Genomic DNA, 27065 nt, shown 5'->3' with positions numbered 1-27065 from the left:
TGGTTGCTACTCACACATACTCTAGTTTAGTCTTGTATACTATTTGTTTTTACACCTCAACCCTACATATATGCAGCCAAAACCTTTAAATATTTAATTTTTGGAAGCAGTGGGGAATGGTTAAAATCTATATATACTTACATACATACATTTGTAGCAGAACAAGGAAAATCTAGAATCATGACCCTGGTCAGGGCAACAAAAAAAGTGAGATTTAATGGAACCCCAGATAGAAATACCAATCCAGAACTTCTCCATCCAAGACTTTGAAAAAAAAAAAAAAAAAAAAAAAGTCTTGGAGGGAAATAGACTTTAAAAATGCATCTAAAGGCTAGGGGGAAATGTAAAGCTCACCGTGATTTTTAAACTTTAAATCTGTGGAAGGTGCAAAACTGAAAGAAAATCTTCTGTTTAAAACACCTCAAACAAATCGACGTGGTTTTAACTAAGAAGGTAAACTGTAGACCATTTCCTGTCACACATTGCGATTTGTTACAAGAATGACAGTACAACATTTTGACAGGTTATAACACTTCTTGCTGGATGCAAATATCTAGAATGCCTATAATGCTTATGTGCTGAAGTTCTATGTGTAAGTTGCATGGACATACTATAAATTTGTTTTTCTGTACTTGTAGGTGACTAACAGAACAAACACACCCAATGTATCTAAAATGGCCACATGACCCCTATTATAAATTCTACAATAAAAGTTGAGGCTGGTTAAAAGTAAGCAGATTATTATCTTCTATATTACAATGAAATCAGCATTTTCTGCACAGTCTACCGTGAAATCCACAAACCAGTGAGGAGAACACAGACAAAAAACAAGGAAGTTATGAGAGTCGGGTCTTCCTTCATACCAGAAGCTGATAAAAGTTATACTGTGTGATTTCAACAGTTCCTCAATTAAATAATAAAAAAAAAGTAAGTTCCTTTTAAGAGACAGAGCTTCAGTGGTTAAATGTTTCACATTTGTTCCTTTTCAAACCCTAAACACTATTTAGTATATTCAATCTACCAACAAAATTATATTGCAACAATTTCTTACTTTACCTGCTCTGGTCGTCGTCTTCCCAGCTGGGAAATTTGGGATAGCATTATCTGCTGGTCCAGTAGCTCTATCCTTTGCTGCCTCTGTATATCTACAGTTGCTCCCATCCCAACACTGGCTTCACCAACAGGCTCGGCTGATGAAAAAAGTGGTTCTACAGTACAGGAGAAGATTTCTGCTACCCTGTTCGGGATGTAGAGAACCTGCTGAACACTCAGAACATTCTTTTTGTACCAAAATCCTGAAATCTGAAAGACAAAAAAACAATATGCAGTAACGAATAAAGTTAGTTCTGTGCCAAATATCTATTAATGATTAACAAAACCCCACCCCAACTTCCCCAAAGAAAACAAGTTTAAAAGGCACATTTATTATTATAGCAAATATATACCAACAGCGTCATAATTACTAGTATTTTTTTTCTCAACAAAATATCCCAAAGAGAAGGAAATATCTATGATAACCAACATACAATTTCTTTTTTATTTACTTTAACATATGTGAATTACTTGTTAACAGCTTTAGATTTAACCAAATGAAGTGATGCTGCTGTATTCATCACACATTAATGTCCTTGTGGTTGTAAATTTGAAAGAAATAGAAAGCATTTGTACCTTTTGTATCTTTCTACAAATAAAAAAAAAATATATTTTCTGTTCTAACAACTTTTTTTTGTGCCATTATCATTAAAATCCCAAATGAGGCTTAGAGTGGTTTACTTCTTAGTATTCAATTAATTAAGACAAAGCTATAAGATAGCTGTTGATATCTGTGACCATGAAGATTGTAAATGGGATGGCACAGCAGGTTAGAAAATAAAATGTTAAGCTGCGTACACACATCAGATTTTTCTCGCCCGATAATCGGCATCGGCCAGATATCGGGCGAGAATCTGGCGTGTGTACAGGGTGCCACTCCGTCGCTCTCCCCCTCCCCTCTCCATAGAGCAGAACGGTGCTGTATGTACAGCACCGTTCATGCATCGTGTAGTCCTTTGTCGTTGGAAAGGATCGTGAAAGATCCTTTCCAACGACAAAAATTGCAAGTGTGTACGCCGCTTTAAATCTACAGAGTAAATGTAAAGTCTATACAGTTATAGTAATATACAATATTATGTATTGCTGCTCAGAACTTCCAAAAACCAAATCAAACAACCAAAAATAAACAATCTCCAAAAGGTGAGTAATGAAGTTCTTGTCTCCAATTTATTACACTTTGTAACCTATAATTAATACAAAATATTATATATATATATATATATATATATGTGCAGTAAATGCATGTTCGAAAAAATGTAAATAATGAATACCATTATTTGGATACATAAAAACTAAGATAATATGCTAAAGAATAAGGAGCAGCTTACATTATTAGCTATGTTTGTAATAGTAATGTGTAAATAGGTTTCCTCGCTGCTGGACATGTGGTTTTTAAAGTACTATTCTGTAGAAACATGCTGCTTCCTGTTTTGGTGCAGTAATATCTTCCTCTGCTAACAGCAGCCAAACTATGTCTTAATAGTGTCTTAATCATATATGTAAGCAAATCTTTGAGGCAGTAAAAAAAAAGATATAAAAAGATATAAGTATTTGTCTTGTTCATTACATAAAGGTGAATATCATTCTAGGTGTGTCAGAAAGCTGTGTAACATGCACATATTTCCTATATTAACTATGAAATTTTATATATATAATTTCATAGTAAAGTATGGAAGGAAATATGTGCATGTTACACAGCTTTTTGACACAACCAGACTGATATATACATACATATACATACACACAGTATATAGTTTTGTGTAATTTGTGTAGATGGCCATTTATTTACTATATTGAACTTCAAGTCCCTAATAGTATATATAATTTAGGAATTGTGGTACTTAATTGGGTTGGAAAAAACAGTACTTTTATAAAAAAAAGTATTCATTGAAGTGAGCTGATCTTGATGGTCCCACTCTGAACTTTGCATGTATCAGGCATATATTAAACAATATTACTATTTTCTAGTAAAAAGCGGTGGCAGGTTTTACTGGTGCACACTGTAATACGTCCATATGAACTAGAAAAAAAAAAAGATAAGCCTAAACTGCCTGACATCACAGAACCATCTACCTTTAATTTAGATTGTTTTATACGGGACAGATATATGAAGTGACTAAAACTTTGTGGAAGTATGTGGTTTTCAGAAGATAACCACAACTATTGAGAAACAAAATATGGTGGAAGCAAAGGCAGAAAAAAGGATAAAGAAAAATGTTTACACTGAACAGATTGAATCTCTATCCAGCAATGAACAAAAAATATAGTTTTATAATTGTGATACACAATTCTATTTATTTATGCAAAATACATATGCAGAATTATTGGCATTGCCAGAAGGTTGCTTTATTTCCAATCTGCATCTGTAGGAGAATTGCTCTTTTTTATGGTAGGGGAAACTGGACAACTGCCCAAGGGCCACACCTTCTCCTGGGTCACAGTTTAAAGAATGATACAATGTACAAAGAGCTGGAATGCTGTGTTTTTGGGGCCCTATACAGTCAGGGTCCCAATTTGTCTAAGCACTTTTCTCAAATTATTGTACTGTTCAATTTTGTTTTTATAATCAATAGTCTTCACTTTATTAGCATTTCTAAAAGACAAATTTCTTTAAAAAAAAGCGACTGAAACATAGCTTCCTGGCCAGCAGAACCATAGTTAACCAGCAGTGTGTTACTAATTTTCTGTAAAATTAAACTATATTTTATAAAAGCATCACATAACATATGACCAATGAAAAGGATATTTTTTCATTTGTAATGTAAAAAAAATAAAACGCTGATCATTTTACATATATATATATATATATATATATATATATATATATAATGAAAAAAATAAATACATGTTTGATGTTTGGAAGGCATGCAGGTGGCCTGTGGGAAACAGATTATTATTTGTCACAAGATAAAGAGAACTGTACACTCACCAGCCCACTTATTGCAACCACCAGCATGTAAGGGCTTGAGGTCAAAAGCTAAAGATAAGAAATGAAACAAGTGTTAACATATGCCTGGTTTCATACTAGTAATAGAAGCAATCTCAGGTTCTTTCGACCCAGAATATGTCAAAAGTTATTAAAATGTGTATTTTTTTTGTGTAGAACATATGAAATCCATAAACAAAACCCAAAATAAAATAAAGATGAAAAAATACACATTACTGCAGCCTAAACAATTCCAAACTCCTCAATAAAAGAACATTTGAAATGTTTTTGGGTCCGCAGCTAGCAATGCACCAGGATGCCATAATGTAAATGGAATAATAAATCCAACTATAAACTCATAAGTTTTACAAAACATAACCTTTTAATTAACTCTGATGAAAAAATAAATGTAAAAGAAAAGTTAATAAAACGAAAAATGTAAAACGTGTCCTGTTGTCTTAACTTTTGTTCTATTTTGGCAATTCCAGAGTTCCTTACTGTATGCAAATGTTCCATATACCGCGGCTACTGTTGTGGCAATACAGCGAATTGAAGAGTGTACTCCCTGGGACCAGGCATCTCACAGTCCTGGAAGTGTGTTAGATTCTGCAGGTACATTGGCTGCTGAAGCTCAACTGCATGAAGGACTGGTAATTATAATATTTTTCCCCCAACTCAGAAGACTTAAATATACATTAAAACAAGCCTTGGTAAACATGGCAAATAGGTTATTTCAGGATATGTTAATATTGCATATATATTAATAAGCTGGTTTGCAGAGTTGTTTTCAATTTTTTTAGAAAAGTATTGACAATGGTCACTTTAATGTATTATTTAACCTATATATGTATTATTGCTAAAGACAATTACAATGCTCAGTTTTGTGAAAAGATGTGAATAAATCTCAGTTACCTTTATTCATCGTATGAAATTAGTAGTTCATATGCCTTTTCACATTTACACTAAAAGTCTTGTTCGGCTTAAAGCAGAAAGTAAACCTGGCCAACTGCATGCATTCCAGCGGTTGTGCTGCCATCTTCCATCTCTTCTGCACAATCTTTGGCCACCTTGATTGACCATGTCCGGATGATGTAACTCCTGTGCAGGTGCGCGGGGGTTCATTCATCCCGGCACAAACAAAAGAAACAAGGAATGCAAAGTTTCACTGGAAACAAAAAGCTACACATGCTCATCTGTTTACCAGAAAACTGGAGTGATCAGACAGGTAAGGCGCAATTTTTGCAGAAGGGCCAATAACTTTTCCTTTCTGCAATAATGACCTGCCTGACCATACAAACTTAAAATTGGAACTTTAGTTCCACTTTTTGAGTCACAGTGCACTGTGGTAATGAAATGTATTAGAAGATGTATCCTCAGCATGTGTGGCTGGAAGAAAGACACTTTTTCATATTACTCACCTTTCCTTGGGTAATATATTACACTTAAAAGGCAGCAAAGAAATACCTTTGGTTTATTAAAAAAATGTTATGTAACATGAGATTAAACTGTAAACCCAATCATTAAAATCTCAAAAAGTTAAATGTTAAGAAGTTGCATTCCCTTACATGCTGAAGCCTAATCACATATTAAAACCACCGATAAAAACATTTCTAAATAGTAAAAGTATTCTGCCTTACAAGATATATTTGTGAAGTAAAGTGTATTTGTTTTTATTTTGGCTGCTTCAAGTTATTTTTTTTTATATAACATTGAACTTTTTTTTCTTATCTTGGTAAAGTGGAAATACATTTATTGACAAACTCTTTTGTGGGAGCTGAAAACTTCACCTGGTCTATTTCCAAGTTTAAAAGGTGGGCCATTTTGATTGGTCAGGCCCAAAGACTCTGATTTCTGAGCACAGGAGTTCATTCTCTTAGGTCTGCTCAGATTGTAAACTGCATGCACAGCTCAGTGTTTATTCTACAGAACAAACAAGGTTTTAAAGGCTGTACTGGTACATCTCGGATAAGGACATGATACTTTACAATAATATTGTTACTCTAATACTTATTGAATTACATGAATAGGTTTGCTATGTATTTTTGCTATGGGGCAGCATGGTTGCCCAGGGGATAGCACTGGTGCCTTTGCAGCGCTTGGTCCCAGGTTCAAATCACGGCCAGGACACTATCTGCATGGAGTTTGCAGGTTCTCCCCATGTTTGCATGGGTTTCCACTGGTTACTCCAGTTTAAATACTGGATAATAGTGTATTTACTAGCTGACAATCACATCAATTATAGTTGTGTCATGTTTAAGTCTGGAATGCTATCCCATTACAAAAAAACATTCATAATATTTAAAATGTTACTTTTGAAATGTAAAGCATTACACAAATAAAATCTGTTTGATTTTATCATGAAAATCCCTTTTCGGGAACTTAGTGTTATGGGGTGACCACATTCTATGTCACTGTCAGGAAACACACCCAAAGAAATTGCATTTAAACATCGCTGGAGCGCATGGATGTATAAAGGAAGGGGCTTCAAAGAAAATACAGAGGACCAGTTTGTTTATTTTACACAGTGGACATCAACAAAATTCTAAAAGTATTAAAGCACATGAAGAAAGAGGAATCACAATACTGTCCAGATTTGAATACTTATGACAATCTAGGCCAGATACATTAGTTTATAAGGGCAGCCTAGTTCAACATACATGTACATATATGTACAATAAACTTTTCCACCGCAGAGCACAGACTGTGTTGTCAAATCTAACCCAGGTCCCATATGTACCTGCCCTTCAGCAGATGCAACCTTAGTCATTTTTTAGGCAAGGGCCCAAAAACCATTTGCAATACGTTTGAAAAAGCACGTAGGCCAAAGGATTTTAAATACACTAAGTGCTTTTGTATCGGTTTGCAAATATGAAGACAACTACACGTAAATCATACTGCATAAAACTGTTCTGTATAGATCGAAAAAGTAATTAACACAAATGTACCTGTAATCCCACGATGTACACTAATGTTTTATTCGTGATTGGAAGCCACCCAAATACATGGGCCAAGGAGACGCGTGGCACGGAGCAATAAAATGGAACAAACAGTGCAAACACCGGAGCTAAACTGTGGAAAAAAAACATTATTAAAAATTACCATCAATATTATTAATAATAAAAAACAAAACAATGAATTTATGAATTAATGACAGTAAATCTATAATAATAGGAAAGTTGCATAGCACTTTTATCACATCTTCAGTATTTCAGTAGCAATCATGTAACTTTAGCTGAGGTGAACCACTATGGGCCTAGAAAAGCAGGAGGCCCAGAGCATATTTACTGCAACTGCAATGAAAACAATGAATATTTAGTAGAACTACAGAAATTGCTTTCAAGAGAAAACAGGTTTTTTTAATGGCATTTTTAATGGCTGCTCAGGGTACGTGGTCTGCGGCTCTGGCTGGCGCTTCCCCGAGCGGGGTCCTTCTCCTGACCCCGCTCGGGGATGCACCGACCAGAGCCGCGGACCCCCAAACTTTTCTTGCGGACCCCCGGTTTGCAACTGCTGGTATAGAGACAAATCTCTGAGATAAAATAGTTCACTTTGGAGAGATTTGTCCTCATTTCCTGTTGTGCCTTTAGCTGAGGAGATAAGAGTGAGTGCAGAGAGCAAAAACTAACCTGCTAGGGGTTTTACCCTTCCCTGCCTATTACAAAATTTAAAAAAGTATATATTGGCTAAGCATACACAAAATCTTTAGAAACTGCTATTAATAAAAAAATAATATTAATAATAATATTAATATAATAATATAATACTAATAATAATAAAAGAAAAAAAGATTATACTTTGCTATTAGATGTGAGCAATTCATACAAACTCTCTTCAGATAAAAGGGTACCCCAATTTTTTTTATTGTTAACTTGCTGAAATCTTTAGGTATGTAAATAAAGAGAGTTTAATGCAAACTATATATATATATTTAATGCAAAAATATACAGCCCAAAAAGCCACCACCCTTATTGTTAGTTGTACCTGTAATGTTAAAGTGTAATTCAACTTTTGTTTAGAAAAATCCAATCACCTATGGGTGATATACATACAAAATAAATAATTTTTGCAGCAGATCCATACACATGTGAGCAGCATATGATTGGAACTTAGATACTACTGTACTACTATTACTCTATCCTGATATTTATACTATTGATTGGTCATCATTTACTCATTGACTGTCTTATCCTTTCGTTTGGTCATGCAGCAATGGTGAAAGTACACAGGCATTAAAAAACCAGAGAGCAGAAGATAAGCTTACAAAACACATGCACATAGATGACTGCTAAAGTAAGTATCCAAAAACAGTGAAGGGATCACCACCATGACTCTCCGCTCCTGAGATAAATGCACTGGGGGGGCCCTAGAGATAATGCTCTTTCTACAGAACCTACCTTACCACAATGCAGGCCATTTAGACATGCCAGACCACAATCAATTCCCATATTTACAGTATATGGTCAAATAAGATATCCTACTCTTAAAGTATGACATGCAGAAGCTCAGTTCCTGATCCTCAACAACCTTAAAGACCTCAATATTTGTTGTTTGTAATCCTATGTTTATTAAAATCTGATTTACATGAACATTACAATAAAATGACATGAAGGATCCACCAAAACAAAAATATATCAGAATTTTGAGGTCTTTCCACAAGGTGGAAAGGCTTCTTGAAGCTGAGCTTAGAGATTTCATAGGCCCAAAGGTTTTTTTTTTCTTTTACACCAAAGTGCCATAGAAGTAGCGCACTGTGTCTCTGTGAGACTCCCACCCCTAGGTGGCCGTCTTGGACCCAGTAATGCTTGCCGCCTGCAATACAGGGACAAGGATAATATCATGTAAACAGCCAGATCAATGGGGGACCTTTGATTTATTAACATTTCAATGTATCCAGATTTCACAACTAGTAACCAGAAGGAAAAAGCAGCATTCACCAATTATAAAAACTACAGGATAATTCTCTGTCTAGGACTAGATGGGCTCACCCTTTACCCCATGTTACCCTCTGGGAATCTAATATCGGCCACACCTTGAAATGATCAGATTGAAAACAAATGAGGGACGCAGCTGCCCATGGTACACAGTTTTGAATGAAGATAAGCAGATAAGCAAAATGCAAGCCGGGAGTGTCTAACCTGTTTCTATAGGTGTGCAGTTGTGGAATCCTTATTACATGTTTGGTGAAACTGCCTGTGCATCACGCGCAGGTGAAACGCAAGGTCACATGGCACTTTAGTTATAAGAAAATGGCGGCCATGCTCCAAGATAAATTAGACACCTTTTTGCACACTTGGTTTCCCTGGATCAACTATTATCTAGCAGGGACTTTGATATGATACTACTTACTAATTTATTAAAGCCCTACAAGGCTGGAGAAAATACAGTGAAGCTGGGTGTTGCAGCAAACATGGAATGGATTTCTTAAAAGTCATTAACTATTTGTTAGCACATGTTTTCCACCCTGGACCAGAACCATTCCAGGTTTGCTGGACCACCCAGGTTTACTGATGAAAGTGTACCTGCTCTAGTCTTGGAGAGCTTTATTAAATCAGACTCAATGTATCTATCCTCCAACTTTGCTGTATTTTAGGACTGCATTAATCAGGGTGGGACCTGGCACCCCACATCTTCAGTAATATTTGTGATAATAGGGGACCTCCAACACACATCCTTATCCCTGCGACCTCCCACTCTCCTTTTCCCCAGATGTTCCTTTTTCCCTAGGACTTCTCCTGCTCTCCTATTTTCATTGCTTAGACCTCCTCTTTTGTTTTTTTATGCACTTGTCTTTCCCTTTGAAGCATCATGTCCGAAACGGCCGAGCGGGGTTGGCCCTCTTTTCGCTTCCAATGCAATGACTCTTTTTGAAGCAGACTAGACTTAAACATGGATAAACTACTTTTGTAGTGATGTCCTTCCTGACTTCCCTCGATTGTAAATAACAAGTCCACTATGGTAAAGAATCATGTAATACATTATATGTCAAATTTCTTTATTTGCCTATTTTCATTTTTGTTCTGGGCTATACAATTTTACCTCTATTTCTAAAACTAATTAAAAAAATAGTGAAAAAGGTAAAAGACTTTAACAGTATGACGATTATTCACAGCTTGTAGACATACTTTTTTGGGGGAATACTAATGAAACTATCTTCTCAGTCATTATTACCCCATCAAGCAATCATACTCTAGTTCATCACTTCTGTTATGGTTACATCCTCTACCCATGGCTATGATGCCAGATCAATTCTTACATTTCTGTTATGATTCACAAATCAGGCCATATTACTGTCAATTTACTTCTGAAACTCTTTACAGTGTAGATTTTGGGGGGGAATTGTGCATTGGGTGTTCGTTTGCATTAATGCTTTTAATTACTATACTCAATAATTCCTGTTCCTCTGGGCTTTTGTCCTCCTTTCCTCGGATTGATGTTTATCCTGACATGAATCTATTTATCTTCCAACAATAAAATTGTTTTGGAATGTCCACACGCTCTTATCTTTAGGATTAAGCCCTGGTTGGGGTTCGACTATAATACAGATATAAACTGCATACTGTATTTTTGCAGGACAACCATCAACAGGTCCATTGGGTACTGGCACAGAAGAGGCAATGAACATGCAGGCTTTTCAAGCCCCTTTTTCATCCCACTGTCAAGAGCTCTCGCAAGGACCATAGCCCCTTGGGTGTCACCACAGAACATGTTAGCATAAACCCATAGGGCTGTTTTGTTATGCTTTTACGTTTTGATGTCAGTTTATTGTTTGACCTATACATTAGTCAATGTCAATTAACATTTAACATTAACATTTTATACACATTAATTAAATTCAACAATTTCAAATAGTTTCTAAAAACCTGTCAGCATATATTAACTTAATAGGATAAAGGTATAATATGGGGATTGCAGTATATATTACCTTAATAGAATAATGTAATCATATGGGGACTGCAGTTCACTCACCAATGGGTACTACATAGCCCTTTCATTAAGCTTTTAAAATGGGCCAAATAGACAATACAAAAATTGTAACTTTAAGTGCCGCCTACTTTCCAGAGACTAGATTTGCAGTTCTAACAAGGAGAGATGTTCAAACCACAAAAGTAAAAAAAAAATGCTGATTATGACACAAGAAACACTGAGAGGAACTTTTCTTGAAATCACAGGATGGAACTTGTAACTAACTCACTTTTAACAGACAGAGATACAGAGAGAACCTGCTATTCTGTAAGTAAAATAAAACTTTCATTTTAAATATTACTTAAGGAAACCAAGTATCCTTATATATCATTTTTAATACATACACACACTAGAGCAACACTGTAATAATATTATATCTCTACTTGAATGGCTAAAAGCTGATAAACTAACATGGAAGAGACGACATATTTGTTTTTTGCTTTCATATTATTGAATGACTCCTTGTATCCTTATTTATAGGATATTATTATTTATTCTCTTTAAAGGTGACATTACCTTTATAAGGTATTAATTATTTGTTCAGGATATCATTATGTTGTTTTTAGGTCTAGGGGTTAATGAATGAAAACACATATTTTTAAAAAAGGGTCGGAACCAAGTACGGCAACCTTCCCAATGTCATGGGCAGACAACCAGGAGGGAATAGATAATATAAAATAGTACTGTATGGTAAAATAAATTGTTTAAAAGTTTATTGCACTGTAATGGAGAAACGGATGACAAAGATCAGTGTTTTGCAACCTTTTTAGCATTGGGAACCCCTTAAAAATAAGTTCAGGTCTTCGGAGAACTCCTTATAGAATTACTATTTTCACAACTCAAAGAGCATTAGTGTGGTGAGCAATGGGAAATATGCCTCCTACAATGCTGGCCAGTAGAAACAATGTCAATGTGCCCGAGAGGCACAAGTTGCTCATTGCACAAGAAACCTCTAGCAATCTCTGGAGGAACCCTGGTTGAGAAACACTGCCTTACAGAATGTACTAAAGAGAGGTGGTTGCAATGCCAAAGGCACAATTTGACTGACAGAGCGGGGGGCTAGGTTACTGCATTCAATGTCACATTCACTTATACTTACACCGCTAGTAGTCTTAGTATCTATACTTTAAAAGAAATACTTGATGGGGACTGTGAGAGCAGCAACATTTACCAATAGGAATCAATAACAATGAGGTATGAGGGTTACCTGTTTATTTATTAAATATCCAAACAAGCTGATCTTACCATATACAAATATACATAGTACATTTTGCAGATCCATTAGATCAAATCTAAGAAAAATTTTTAACTGATATTTGTCCATCAATAGAACAGTTATTATTTACCCACAATAACAATTTCAGGTGTGCCCTGTTTATTTGGAATCTGACAGAACATTGAAGTTAAAACAAATTCCAAGAATTGTACAGGGTAGATAATCTATGCAAAGCTTGCACCGGCACTGCTCAGTATGTATGGTAGAGTCATATGATATAAGGCTGCCTGATGCCAGAATTACCTTTTTTTTTTTTGTAAAGCTATTTAAAGATATCATATTGAACAAAAGTCCCATATACTACTTAAACCATCAAAGTGGAAACTTTCCATTTTAAAACGGTTTCCAGGAAGTACAGAACAATTCTTCAGAAAGCACCAAAATGTTTGGTAACCATGGTATTTAAAAAAGAAAAACACCTATGGTTATAAAACAATGAATTACACATGCAATGACCTATAGACTTAACTGGACTAAACTATTACATATCTTTCTGGTATACCCAGATCTAATACAAGATAAACCAAAAGGCGCTAATTTAATAACCGTTTCCAAGACTGTCAAACTGGATACAAAGCAAATGTTTGCAATTCTGGATTGGGCCACAGGAGACAATAGCTAAAATTTAAGATATATGAGATATAGGAAAAAGGAAATGGTGAAACAGCAGTTGTGAATAAAGTCAGATGCATGCACCCACTGTGCATGCAATGCACTGTGAGTGAATAAAACTAAAAGCACAACTTTCATCTTATTGACCTTTTACCAATTCTCCCTGTAGTCCTACATGACACGGACAAGGGTAGTAACGTTTTGCCACAAAATAGACCATTCTTCACTACTTCTACAGCTTTGGAGAACTTTAGTAAAACTTTAGTAAACACAGACCAAAATAGACTAAACATTACCAAGCATACCCAGGCTAGCACCGACAAGATTCCCCTTTTGACTTTACCAAAGCCCAAATCTTCCCATAGATTTACCCAGGTGATGACAATGGGGCGCTGGTCCATGCTGAATTGCTGGCATCACATTTGTTCACTACATATGGCTAATTTCACATAAAACATTTGTATGCAGCAACAAAAATCCAATGTGATAGTTGAACTTTAGCATTATGTTCCTGCTTTCACCTGACAGTGAAACCATTCACACTTAGTACCTTTATACACATGCATGGTACGATGATGTCAAGAATTTTTAAAGATGAGCTAAACTCTGAAACATTTGCCCAAAAAAGAAAAAACAATGGCAGTCAGCTGGCAAAGGACAGATAATCAGCTGCTATTTCCCTGCACCTGACCTTTCCCCATTACTCACTTACCATGTCTTGTTCTGCATAAGGGCAGTATGAGGGCAGCCATCAGGGTAGAGGAAGGGCTTCTGCTTTTTTATGTCAGAGCCTCTAGCACAAGTAAAAATCACAACAGTGCCATCTCTAACTCTCCCCAGACTGGGAGTTACAAGGAGAAGTGCCTTAGATCAACAGGTATTGTTGCAATAGATTTATTGGCTGTGTGTGTGTCTATACACCCTCAGATATCAGGAATTGAAACACTATTTTCAAGGAGGAATACCAGACAAAAAAGTACACTTTAAGAAGACTGCACTATATTTTCCCTGTAACAAATTTTCATTTCAAAGTAATCTGTAAGAGACGTTTGATGAACTAATCTGTTGTAACCCAGCTTTCACAGTATTTTGTCCCTAACCTACTTTAAAATCACTTGACTTTGTGGCCACTTATGTTAATTCTCTTCCTTGCCCATGTTGTCTGTATGTCTTTTTTTTTTTTTTTTTTTGTTCTTAGACAGAATGTACCATAATTTGAAGACATGGCTTTTGGATATCATAAGCATTGTGGTTGTATTATATTAGAGACTACAGTGTTTTGAAAAACAGACCAGATTTAAAGGACTTGTACAGGAATAGGCTGGCCACATGTTTTACAAGTACTTCACAGACTTCTTTCCATTTATCAAATGTATGCATATAGTAGGAGTGGCTGCTTAACAATTACTTCAATTTACACATAATCCAGGAGACACTACTGCTACAAAACTGTAGGTAAATCTGATCTTTCTTTATGTGTAGACAGCCTTTAGAATATCAAAAAGACATAATATGGTGGCAGGAGGAGGCAGACCCATTTTACAAATACATGTAAAGGTATACAGTTGCCCTCTCTGTACTTGGAAGACCAGAACTTCCCATAATTTTTTTATATTTTAGTGCTGGAATGTATTCCACAGTATTTACACAGTGTTGCAATAACTGGTGCTGATGTGCAAGCAAGCATTATTCCAGTGGTGAGCGAGCCATAAGATTTTGGTTGTCGCCTGTGTCCAGTTGACAATGTTACAAGTGGGAAATCTACCCAAACAAAACCAAGACAAAGGTTCCAATCTTTTGTCATTATCCAATCAAACATTTTTGGTTAGCCTCACAGAGAGTTAATTTCAATTGTATGATGCTTCTACTGATTTATTGTTTAAGTCAAATCTTTAAGCCCTTTGCATTTGATGATATTTGTAGACATGCAGGCAAAGTCTGAGGATGTCTTTTTTTATAGTTTCAGTCACAAACATAATTGTTCTGATCACTGAAACATTCAAAAACATTTGCATACTATTTGCAATAAGTATTCACCCAAATTTTTAAGATTCAACCATCAGTTGTCATTACAAATAAAAAGGGTACATCTTGAAGGTTATTGGAATTTCTCCAATTTACTTCTAATGTGTTAACCTTGGTAAATATGAATGACAAATCTTTATTACAAAGGATGTAGGCAAATACTCTTTGAAAATGACAGGAGTATGCTATAAATTACGAATGTTTTACTGTGCAAATTGAACACCGAGTCCTTTAAAAATGCACCTTCTACCCTTTACCAATGAACATATTAAAAATTATTATTAAAAAGAGTAGTTAGGTGTCATACTTTTATTTTTTTTTTTTTAAATGACCACACAATAAAGAGACCTAACATTTCTGAAATTGAGAAATGGCTCAGCAGAATTTATAAAGATAGAATTTTTGATTGAGAACACTACAAAAACGATATTCTCAGGATTAAAATATCAAGGTGTTTCAGTCTTCATCTCAGTGATTAACAGAATGCGATGAAAAAAAAAGAATGAAAACAAAATAATTCACTTCTAAGTATCTAATGCCAGAATAGAACATTAGGCTACAGTAGGAGTCTATCATTGATAACTAAAGTTACCTTTCGAAAGGAAAATGACAGGATAAAAATATACAGTATGTCGATCAAGCCTTGTTTTAAAAGTATATGCCTACTCTCAACTTTTCTGACCTAGGGTGCTTGAGGAGTGAACTCTTACAACAACTTGATGAGGCTCTAGGTAACTGATGGGCACCCTTATTACTAATTGGTAAACCACTAACTTGTTGTTTCTTTACCACTACTTGGGGTGTGACTGACTTGGAACAAGAATCGATATGTCATCTATTGGAATACCTGAAATACTCATTTTAGGCCAGCTAGACACCAGGTTGTGAAGATACAAACACATAGAAACACAAAACTCACAACTATGAAAACAATATAGCAGATGCAGATTCTATACTTCTGTTCCATCATATTACCTTATAGCTAAAATAGCATGTATGTTTTAAAATCAAAAGTGAAGAAATAAAATGCACATGACAACCAAATCAACTTGTCATATTTTAATTGTTTTAATAACTTCATCTTTTTAGGTACATGTTTGATCAAACCTGTGAGATGTTACGCTCATCTGCCCATGACTTTCAATTTATCCAAAAGCCCTAAATATTTACTTATGTTGCCAAAATTTCAAGTAAAATTTCACAGCAACAGCCAATGGCCAGCAACCTTTACTAACTACATACCAGTGAAATTTGGATACAAAATTTCATTTCAACATTGAATATCCCCTCATCTGGACTGCTTTTCAATACACACAAGTAAGTAAAATATACTTCTGTGAAAGAATTCTAGACAGTTTTTTTGTGGTATTAATTTACTACTAATTTTTTACAATTTTACAATTTAACAGTCAATCTAACCTTATAAGCAAATTGAATAATGTGTGGTTTTGGTTGGTTCTGACAACAGTTCTCTGATTGGACAAAGACTATCAGTAAGTTTATAGATGCAGCCTCTAAGCCCAAGTCACACAAATGTGATATAATGCAGCTCAGAGGAGCCCCTTTGTACCCAGTCCCTAATACTGTCTAACTTGCATGTTTTCTATCTGGTAACTTTAGCCAATGAAAAGTAAATGCTCAGATATTTGCTTCACCATTGGCAAGAAGAATAGATAAAACCCAGTTCTTGGTAACCTGTAACATATGTGTGTGTGCGGAATTTACCTGTATTAAACCTTCAAAAAAAAACTTTTACAATTGGAAAATCAGAAACACAGGCGTGCCCAAGATTTTCAAAACAATTATTTTTCTCATCAATAGCATTATCTTTACTTTGTTTTAAACTTTAAAGATAAAAAGATGTTCACACGTAACAGTTATATTATCTTTTTTCTGATCTGCATTAGAGCATTGCAAAACAGCTATGTGGTTAGTAAATATTTCACCATGATTAAAACGCAAGATAGTAAAGAAACATGGTAGCGATGTATATCTCAAAACTGTATGCTAAAAAAGAAAAAACCCTAGATTTATATGTGCCAAGACAGAAAAAAAAACACATAGACATTCTAATAACAGAACTTCTTTGAGCACAACAGGTTCCCATTTTCAAAACACAGATAAAGAGGGCTGCACAAATGTGACAACACTTCCCTCAACATTACTGAAAATACTGATTATCAACAGGTCAACAGTTCTAATGTGGGGAAGGAAGATCTAGTTTGCAATGACTTTAATAATAGTCTCTTCACCAAGGTTCTGGGTTCAAAATTCTCATTCTCATTTTGGTTTCTACCTTGTGGGTCCCCGATATGTATACCAAAGTATTCTGGAGTCAAATGTGAGGCCAAATGTGACAAAAAGCAATGTAATTTGCAATGTCATTGGCAACAGGACAATAATCCCAAGCACTCCAGTATATGTACAACAGAATGGTTAAAAAAAAAAGAAAAGAATCAAAATTTTGCAATGGCCCAGTAAAAGATCAGACCTCAAACTAATACAAATGCTGTGGCAGGACAGAGAGCTGGGCATATTGGAGTGCCCACAAACCTTAATGAGCTGAAAAAAGTTGTAAAGAAGAGTGGATCAAAACTCCTCCACAAACATGTAAGAGACTGCCAATGTCGTACAGAAAATTTGTACTGTTATTGCTGCTAAAAGCTGTTCCATAAGCTACTGAATCATCTGGAATCTGTTGTGTGTAATTTTTTTACCTGAGGTTAGATTTCAATAGTATTAGAACCTAGAAGAACCAGATGAATATTTATTATGTGATTTGCAAAATCTTGGAACTGGAAAAAGGTGTACTTTGTTTTTTTATGAATGTACTTTCTCTTTGCCATAGCTTAATGTGTGGAAAAATTCTAGCAATCTTTCAATGAATTCCAATTTTGGAATGTCAACTGAAAAGTTACAATACAGCATACATATGTTATCTAGTTCCTGTAATTCTAGAAAGATGCACATTTACACTTTTAACATCTTCCAGTCAGTTTTCTCTATGTTTCCTATATCTTATCCTTTATAATACACATAATCATACCTCTGAAACCTTGGTATATATGCACCCCCCGCACATTTCCTTTTCCTTTCAATCTGTGCCACCATGCCCTGGGTTCTCATTCTTCCTGTCCTGCCACATCTTCCTTTTTTCAAATGTGCCACTATGGATATCTGCCAGGTTTTGTGTGACCTCCTCACTAATGCCACAGCTTATTATATGCAGTGGGTTAAAAGTCAGTTGGGGTTTAGTGATAATTTCCTTATAGCAACTGTCAAGATAAGATATGATTGTATATAACCGCAATACAAGAAACTGAGCCTGTGCATAAATTGTCTTATAAATGAATGCCACTCACATATCTATATAACTACAATTTAAACACTGAATCTGTATTAATCAGAATATAGGTCCTGTTATATTTGTATGTGAAAAGACTATAACTTCCCTTCCAACTAGAAAACATACAGGGGTCTATTTATAAATGCTTTTACACAAGACTCAGACAACTTTTATCAGGACTGTTCCTGGTTGAATCTAACCTGGTTGGTTTAAATATATCTTGGATGAAAACTATGCAAGTCTCACGTGAAAACATTTATAAATGGATCCCACAAAGGTGACAATGGCATATAATGCTGCAAATATTGACAAAACTGTTATTGACATTAAGTGTTCACTCACAAAAATGGATTTTGCTAGGTACACACGTGCAATAATTGTCTTTGGAAAACAAACGACTAAAGATAGATCAACCATTATTTTGAATGATCCTTTAGTGAACGATTTTGTACATGCTGCCTATATGACTATGATCATACGATCATTCAAAAATTAACCACCAAAATTGTACACACACTAGATATGATCGTATGAACGATGCAGGAAGTGATGTGTACTGGAGAAAGTGTACCGCAGAAACATCCATGATCACTACACAACCGTGCACCCAATAGATTGCAAACGATCCGTCACCCAAACGGATCCGCCGGGATGGTCATTTCCAGCAATATTCCTCATTCATCGGAGTGACTGGCCTGTCGTTGTGCACTTTTTTGTTAACAAATATTAAATGATCGGTCGTTAATCGTTTGTTTCCAACGACAATTTTTGCACTATGTATGTAGTCTCAGGGTATAATGAGGCCATAGACAGATTAAAAGTTTGACACCCCATCATTTTACACTGTTATAACGAACTATAAAGTGATATTTTTTGCCTGCAAAACGCATTACCAAACAGAATCTTGGTGGAGACAAATGTAGTTATTGCTGTAGATGGATGGCAGCGGAGGAGGTTTCTATAGTAATGAACAATTTGGTATTTGAAAAAAAAAAAAAAAACTGCAACGCACCTATACGACCCAGGTCTGCGAGAATAAACACTTAATAGAGTTTAAGTCTGCTGTAGGGTGTTGCAGGTGTAGATAAAAGTTGCAGATATATAAAATATTACTTTACATAATAAAACAAAGAGTTAATAAAGCAAAGAATCGTAGTACACAGCATGTGATTAGACAAACCGAATTAAAGTTACACTGTCAATATGCGCAATATCTGGGCAATAATTTATCTGGTTAACTGCAGGAGTATAAAGGTGTATGCTACCTGGGCCCCTTGGACATCTATCTACATGGCCCCCACAATCCCTACTAATTTTGACTTGTGGTTGGAACATGATCTCTTGAAGGGGCATGAAGATTCAAGATCCCCTGGTCTGACTTTCACTCTTAGGGCCAAACAAAAGGTTACTGCTTGACTTACTACACTGGAGCAGGTTCATAAATAAGTGGAACAGAAATGGAAAAATACTTTGTCCCCTCATTTGGAAATCTTTGTTCTCTGTATACACCTCTTTAGCAGCCACTGCCATATTCCCACGATGAATGTTAATCCAAGAATCATAAAAAACAATGGTCATCATAGGGTGGCATTATTATTATACAGGATATATATGGCGGCAACACATTACACGGCGCTGTACATTAAATAGGGGTTGCAAATGACAGACAGTTACACAGGAGGATAGGACCCTACCCCGAAGAGCATACAATCTAGGACAGTGGTCGCCAATCTTTTTGGACCTATGGATCACTAAATGCACTAAACTTCCCCGATAGTGATGCCATTGCAGGTCCAAGCCTTGGTGGGTTGTGTCTACACTAGAGACATGGTTCGCGGTTCTGGCAGGTGCGCCCCCCTAGCAGAGTCCTTCTCCTGACCCTGCTGAGGGGTGCTCTGGCCAGAGCTGTGTACCACCAGTGGCAGGTAGGGGATCTAGGATGTGGGGAAGTAACACACAATAGGAGGAGAGATATGTAGTGGTGGGGAGTAGTGAGGGTTTTAAAAGCCAAAAAAAGACGGGTAGGCAATTTGGAAAAAAAATGGGTTTTAAAGGGCTCTTATCAATGAGACTCTGTTTCAGTGGGATGGACAGCTTGAATGCTAGACTGGAGAGTGTCAAGGACAGAGTTGGTGCTCAGGTAATTGGTGAGTCTTTTATAGACAAGGCATTCAAGAAGTTTGGAAACATATGGGAGGAGGGAAATAGTACAGTAGCTAGAAGGTAGGGAAGGATCTAGTGAGGGTTTCTTCAGGATAGGGAGAATAATGGCATTATACTGCTGTCTGTGCTCACTGAAGCAGAAAGTAGTTAAAACATGGCACTGATGCCTGAGGATGATGAAAGGACATGAGTGCCACTAAATCATTACCTTTAACTAGCATTGAAGTGACAAAGGAATAGAGAGTGGTGACTTTTAAGGTAAAAAAAATGTTTTTTTAAAACAAATGACACCAAAAAAAAGAAAGGGCAAGGGTTGGGAGTAATAGGACTAAAAAAAAATTGTTTACATGAATATATGAAATATGATAATATATATATTATATAAAATATCATAATTTCTTCATTACAATTAAACTTTAGTGTTCAAGGATATTGCAGCATAAAATATATTCATTTGAAAGTAACTTTATACTGTGCACCATGTTTTCCAGAACAGTCAAGTGTTGCCAAGATGAATGATACCAACACTTCTAATGAGGAATGTGACTGGTACTTCCACCGAAACACAGCAAGAATTCTTCTGCCTATATTTTACAGTGTAATTTTCCTGTTTGGACTCCTTGGAAACATACTGGCTTTGTTTGTTATCCACAAAAACAGAAGAAAGCTCAACTCCACCACTCTCTACTCGAAGAACCTGGTTATTTCGGATATATTTTTTGCCATTGCCTCACCTACCAGAATTGTATACTATGCCTTAGGGTTTGATTGGAGATTGGGAGAAGCATTTTGTCGAATCACTGCTCTTTTCCTTTACATTAACACCTATGCTGGTGTAAACTTCATGACTTGTTTGAGCATCGACAGGTTTCTTGCAGTTGTACACCCACACCGTTTTCACAGGATCCGGAGGGTAAGGTCTGCCAGAATTATTTGCATTGTGGTTTGGCTGCTGGTTTTTTTCCAAACATTTCCTCTACTGCTGCAGGACATGTCAAAGCAAGAAAAAGGTATGATCACCTGTATTGAATATCCCAACTTTGAAAACATACCACATTTGCCATTTATGCTTCTTGGTGCATGCTTCATTGGATACTTAATTCCTTTAATAATTATACTCTTCTGCTATTCCCAGATAAGCTTCAAACTTTGCCAGACTGCAAAGATAAATCCACTGACAGAAAAATCTGGCACCAACAAAAAAGCAACCAACACTATAATTTTAGTGATTGTGGTGTTTTTTATCTGTTTTACTCCTTATCACATTGTTATTATACATTATATGGTTAAAAAGTTAACATCTGAACCTGACTGCAGCGAGAAGCAGATTTTTCATGTTGTACTTCATGTTACTGTGAGTCTCATGAACCTTAACTGCTGCCTGGATCCCCTCATATACTTCTTTGCATGCAAAGGATACAAGAATCAGATTATGAGAATACTCAAGAGGCAAGCCAGCATATCTTCCTCTACTGCCACAAGACCAGCAGCTGATGGTAGCTCACGTGATATTACAGAAAGTCAAGTAGTACACTGTATACCGCTAAACCATGATCCAAGTAACACACAAAGAAAGGGCAATGGAAACAAATAGGACCAGTATATTGAATTTAAACTTCAGTATAACAACTGGTTAATGCATTTGGATTTTTCTACCTTGTAGATGAAATATCATTTTTGTAAAGAAAGAAAGAGTGTTGTCACCCTATCAAAGGAAGTACCATTTTAAAAGCTCGAATAGCAGGGTCAATAATTATTTACTAAATGTTCCAGGTGGTATTTAAAAAACAAGTCTTCCTTGCATGGGCCTCCTAATTTCACAGTTAATAGTTTGATAAACCATAAAAACAGTAGCACACAAGATTTGACAAATGACAAAGGAATGTGTTTATATATATATATATATATATATATATATATATATATATATATGTGTTAATGCATTTGTGTTGTTCTACCTTGTTGATGACAATTTGTGTTATATTTTACAATGCAGGTTAAGGGGTATAAATGATATTCAGACTCATACAAAGATTATCATAGAATTTTTTTTAAGGTTTTTTTTAGACACCCCAACTTGGCACTGAAATTCAGGCAGAGGCAGCATAGGTCTCATTTTTTTACCCCAGATGCACATTATGGTGCTCCTTGTCAGAAAACAGAAATGCTATAATTTGGTACCAGCTTAGTTTCAGCAGCTCACATCATTCAAAGACTTTCTTTCTTAAAATTGCCATTGTGAAATGCCTATACAACAACGTATCTAAAGGCAAAGCACTGGAATTGGTCAAATTCTTTTATTCTTGAAATCTTTATGATATTTGAGAGAATTCTCTGATTCCTATACACACACAAGAGAATGCACAATGAAATCTTCAAAGAAAGGGGAACACCTTAACAGGTCACCACCCTGGAAGATTTTTTCCACTCTTCCTGCCCTGGTGACAACTATAAAAATGTTGAATCTTTCTAAAATGTAAATCTAAACCCAAGAAGCAAAATGTAATATATTGCAGGTTACTGGTTTATGTGGTGGCTGCATTTGTTTTCCTTTCCCAGGCATTTCTTCACCCTTGATTTAAACCCAGAGTCCTTGCCAGTAACACACTACCTGTCCTAGGGTGACAGTGCTTACTCATTAAGCAATAGCAGTGTTGTCACCCTTGACTGCTCTTCTGATTTCAGGTACAGAAACACATCCAGCTTTCCTTTACAGATAGGTGTTTTTTCAGTTTTTCAGTTAGTGTGCAGGAAATTACAAGTAAACTGGGTTTATACCATGACCAATCAGTAATTTTGTACATGCATAAATGAAGACCTGAGGAAAAGAAAAGGCAGTCACTGAAGTTAGGAACTAGTAAACAGAAATATACAACTTTACTAATATTATACAATGGATACCACAACCAACTCTTGGTCGCTGTGATGTCAAATATCATTTGTACGTTGTGTGCAGCCAATCCCTATTCCCTTCTCATAGCAAAGTTCTCACTAAATCTTGGGATATACGGATAGTGCACATTCTTTCCCAAGACTATAGGCAAGAAGGATGTGTTTTTACCATTGTTGCTTCATTGAATCTAACTACCTACTACCTTCAGTGTGACACACTTGACACACAATGCAAACCTTTACTAAATTTTCTAACTGCAATTTTTCATAACTATGAAACAGGAAGTTCTGGAGCTCTGCAACGTGTGGTTGAATAACTAAGCCATTTTTGGTTCATGTATCAGTTTCAGCCACAATACCAGGAGAGTATAGAAAAGTGAATATGTCTTGCTGGGGAGGGGAAAGCCAAGACATATTTTATTTTGTCCTCGTTGTGGCAGAGTCAAACGTAAGTATTTCTTAACAAAAGTATATATAGGACATTTCAAGAATCTCAATCTTTTTTTACCACTCAATAAGTGCTATTCTTCAGGAGGTTTCCACAAAATCTGAGTTTTCCCAATCGGACAGAAATAAACAATACTGTTGCACATTATTATGCGATTTGGAATGCTTTACTTTCCCATTAGGCAGCTTGAAGCACACTGATGTCACCAGTGCCACCAGAATTCTTCTCATCCTTTGATTGTTTTTAGCTCTTTGTTTTTATCCAATGGGGGGAGGGGTAAGGATCAGTAGTCAGTAAATACAATATGACTGTACATCACAGATAATATGTATGCTGCAACATTTCAGTAAGGATGTCATCCGTTTTATAGTGTTAACACAGGGTGGCAGCAACACTGCATATTTCTGATATACAGAAAGTAAGCAATGTCAGTATAAACCAGAAGGTGGCAATGTAAACATTAATTTAATTTGCTTTCAAATCACAAAATCAATCCCAATTCTCTACAACATTGGCTACTGAAAATCCAGAAGTGCATAACACATAACATACTGGCATAGTACTGACACCTAAAATAATTATTTCAGAAATTGCAGCTTACATACTTCAGCCCTCCTAGGTTATCCGTATATTACTTTCATTAAAAATACAGATGTCTTATTTTCTTATAAAAACACACTTGGTACTTGGAGTACAAAGCACAACACATACACTGTACATGGTACATGGTACTGATGGTACACTTAACATTTGCAATGTCTAATTTTCACATAAAAATTATTTTTTTTGCAAACACCATGTACAATTTTACATCTCTAGCTCGCCTAGTTCTCTACGCATATTTTAGGCAATAGGACGCCATGTTCTAAATTGAAATGACCATTCTCTGTATTAAGGAACCCAAAGTCATAAACCAGCTAAAAGGAAGTACCATTTAGGATATCTGTGTTATGAATATGATCAACCTATTTCACCTCCATATTGTGCAGGAACTGAGCTGAACACCTCATTTTGTCTTTATTTTAAACAAACACTGAGTATTGGATTAGCGGGAAAAAAATATCCAGGACTAATGATTCCATCACTAAAAAAAACAGGAAGCAAGGGGAAGTCTCTCCAATAGACACACCACTGTATTTTAGGGACTGCAGATACCTATAGAATCTTTCACTGCATGGTATATTGGCACAAATAAATTCAGTGCCACAGAAATATTTTAAGTGACAGAAGTTAGGTACCGGCAACACGGTCTTTGAGATCATAAAGCACTACACTCCATTATGATAAATTAAATGATCATCAAAAGTTTACATTTCAGTGTTCTGTCTATTGCTGTTAAACTTTGTAACAACTTCTAATATTTGATAGGGATTTAGTCATAGGGGATCTCAATATCCTATTGTTTTTGATAATTTAAGATTCTTTTAGTCCTCCCAACTTTTAGGTAAAGAGAACCTTTAGATGATATAATACTTTCTAATAGCCAAAAAAGCTAAATAATAGATTTAGTAATTTTTAAGAAATGTTTAGAAATTGATGCAGAAGAGGAAGAAATCCTTAAAACCAGAGCCAGATTTTTTAAATTCAGGGACAGTCAACAACTGTGTGCCAAATGAAGGCCTGGAAAGTGCGTGAACAATTAATAATGGTTCACATTGGCTGACGTGCTGAAAAACAAACCAAGTAGACCTGTACTTGTGTAAAAAAGGCACCTCTGCTTTCCCTTCCTAATTTTAACTTTTTTTAATGAATTTTAACATTTTTGTGAAAACAAGACCAGTGGGTGTAGCAATAATCATATCCAACCTAAAATTACATATTCCTAACACAATATTGCAAAGATCAGCAAGGCTCAGCTGGAAAGTGTAATCTGCCACTTCAGTATTTGATAGTAGAATTTGATCGATGGTTGCCATCTATTATGTCTTTTTATATTCCGAGATGCAAGGCTTTTATTGTTAGACTATGTTCAGACTGGCAGTGAGGTTGTGGGGAAGTTATTATCTCCTTAATGAATAGGGCAATACCGCTCACTGCCACCCGCTGTTAAATGTACAAACACTGGTTCTTAAAGATGCGGCATGGGTGGCCAAGTAGGAGCCACACAGTAACGCTTGTGCCTATCATGGGTATGAACCTACACACTTAATAGGGTGTAATTATCAGCTTGCTGAAGTGTACCTCCTGCAGCCTTCATGAAGTTCCAAAACTGTCTGCTTATAGCAGCACATCTATACAATCTGCAACTTCACAGCTGACTGAATGATTAAAACCTAGGTTTGGTCCTAGAGGGCCTGATCCAAGATCTCTGTATCCTGACCCTATAATTCTGCTTTATGTATATTGTTTTCTTCTGTATAGCTCAGGTTTAATTTGCCATTTGTCTCTAACTGTCCTTATTCTAGATTATTTGCAATTTTCACTTACTAATAGTTAATAAACATTCAGTTTTCTGTTTCAAATGCTTGTCTGTACCAGCTCTGACCTCCAACCTAATATTTTATAATTTGATCATTTATCCTGGTTCAGTTTTAGCAGTCATCCCTCAGGCAATCCTCAGGTTTGTATTTATGTGTCTGCGCAGATATAAGAGTTATTTAAAGGGAATGTTAGCAATGAAATGTTGAGGAAAACACTGGTTGTTCCCTCTCCCCCTCAATGACATGCAAATATTAAAAAAAAAAAAAATATTTCTTTTATACATTATTTTATAACCAGTTATGTCATAGCTGGGTCTCTGTTCTGCTCTATATAAAGTATGTAGATCATGGCCGAAGGAAGGGGCCCAGTGAGGTGCTATACAACTTCCTAAAAACACCACAATTTTTTAGATTCCCTCCATCAGTAAGCTTCTAAGGAGTCATCAGCTATATAGAAAAAGTAGACCAGTAGCAAAATTATGCATCTCAGTTAGTTGAATATCAGTCTGGAGTAGCTGGCGTCCCAAATAAGCTATATCTGCATGCACACTGCGCCAAGTACTGCTTACATGTGATAATGCTCTATAAATAAGTCAGAGACCATAAGGTTGGGGAGGAAAGGGCTAGGTGATGCTGAATGTCCTCTAGCCAGGAAATTAGGCAAGTTCTGACATCTCTTAATGCACACTGTGAGAAGCAGTGTGCCATGATACCAGAGTAAACAATTTTAGTATGGAAGAATTGCATATACGACTTTGCAACTAAAGGTAAGGCTGAAGTTAGGAGTCTGAACTGGAGTCTCATTTTAAAGCAAGCACTAGCAAAGAATATTTATGATCCCCTAAATTCCAGATGCAAAATCTCTGCTACTAGACTATAAATGCCTATTCACAGCCCAGCAA

General features: G+C 35.9%; 2 protein-coding genes across 2 annotated transcripts in view; one reads left to right on the top strand and one right to left on the bottom strand.

Annotated features, from left to right (window-relative positions):
- The window catches only part of UBAC2 (UBA domain containing 2), a 71550-nt gene that overhangs the window by 17004 nt on the left and 27481 nt on the right, over positions 1–27065 (bottom strand). Inside the window, exons 6-8 of the mRNA XM_072411513.1 lie at positions 6964–7087; positions 4022–4069; positions 1057–1302 (exon numbers count right to left, since the gene is read on the bottom strand). Of these exons, the coding sequence (XP_072267614.1) occupies positions 1057–1302; positions 4022–4069; positions 6964–7087 (418 nt within the window). The remainder of the gene's footprint in view (positions 1–1056; positions 1303–4021; positions 4070–6963; positions 7088–27065) is intronic.
- On the top strand, positions 11112–23643 carry GPR183 (G protein-coupled receptor 183). Its single transcript, XM_072411501.1, has 3 exons — positions 11112–11248; positions 15984–16211; positions 20895–23643. Exon 3 carries the CDS (start codon positions 20915–20917, stop codon positions 21995–21997), a length of 1083 nt encoding a protein of 360 aa, XP_072267602.1. The 5' UTR covers positions 11112–11248; positions 15984–16211; positions 20895–20914; the 3' UTR covers positions 21998–23643.

The sequence above is a fragment of the Pyxicephalus adspersus genome, chromosome 1 (assembly GCF_032062135.1).
Source record: "Pyxicephalus adspersus chromosome 1, UCB_Pads_2.0, whole genome shotgun sequence".
In the NCBI taxonomy this organism is placed as follows: Eukaryota; Metazoa; Chordata; class Amphibia; order Anura; family Pyxicephalidae; genus Pyxicephalus; species Pyxicephalus adspersus.
Note: the sequence above shows the minus strand (reverse complement) of the source record. Positions and strands in the feature narration are given on the sequence as shown.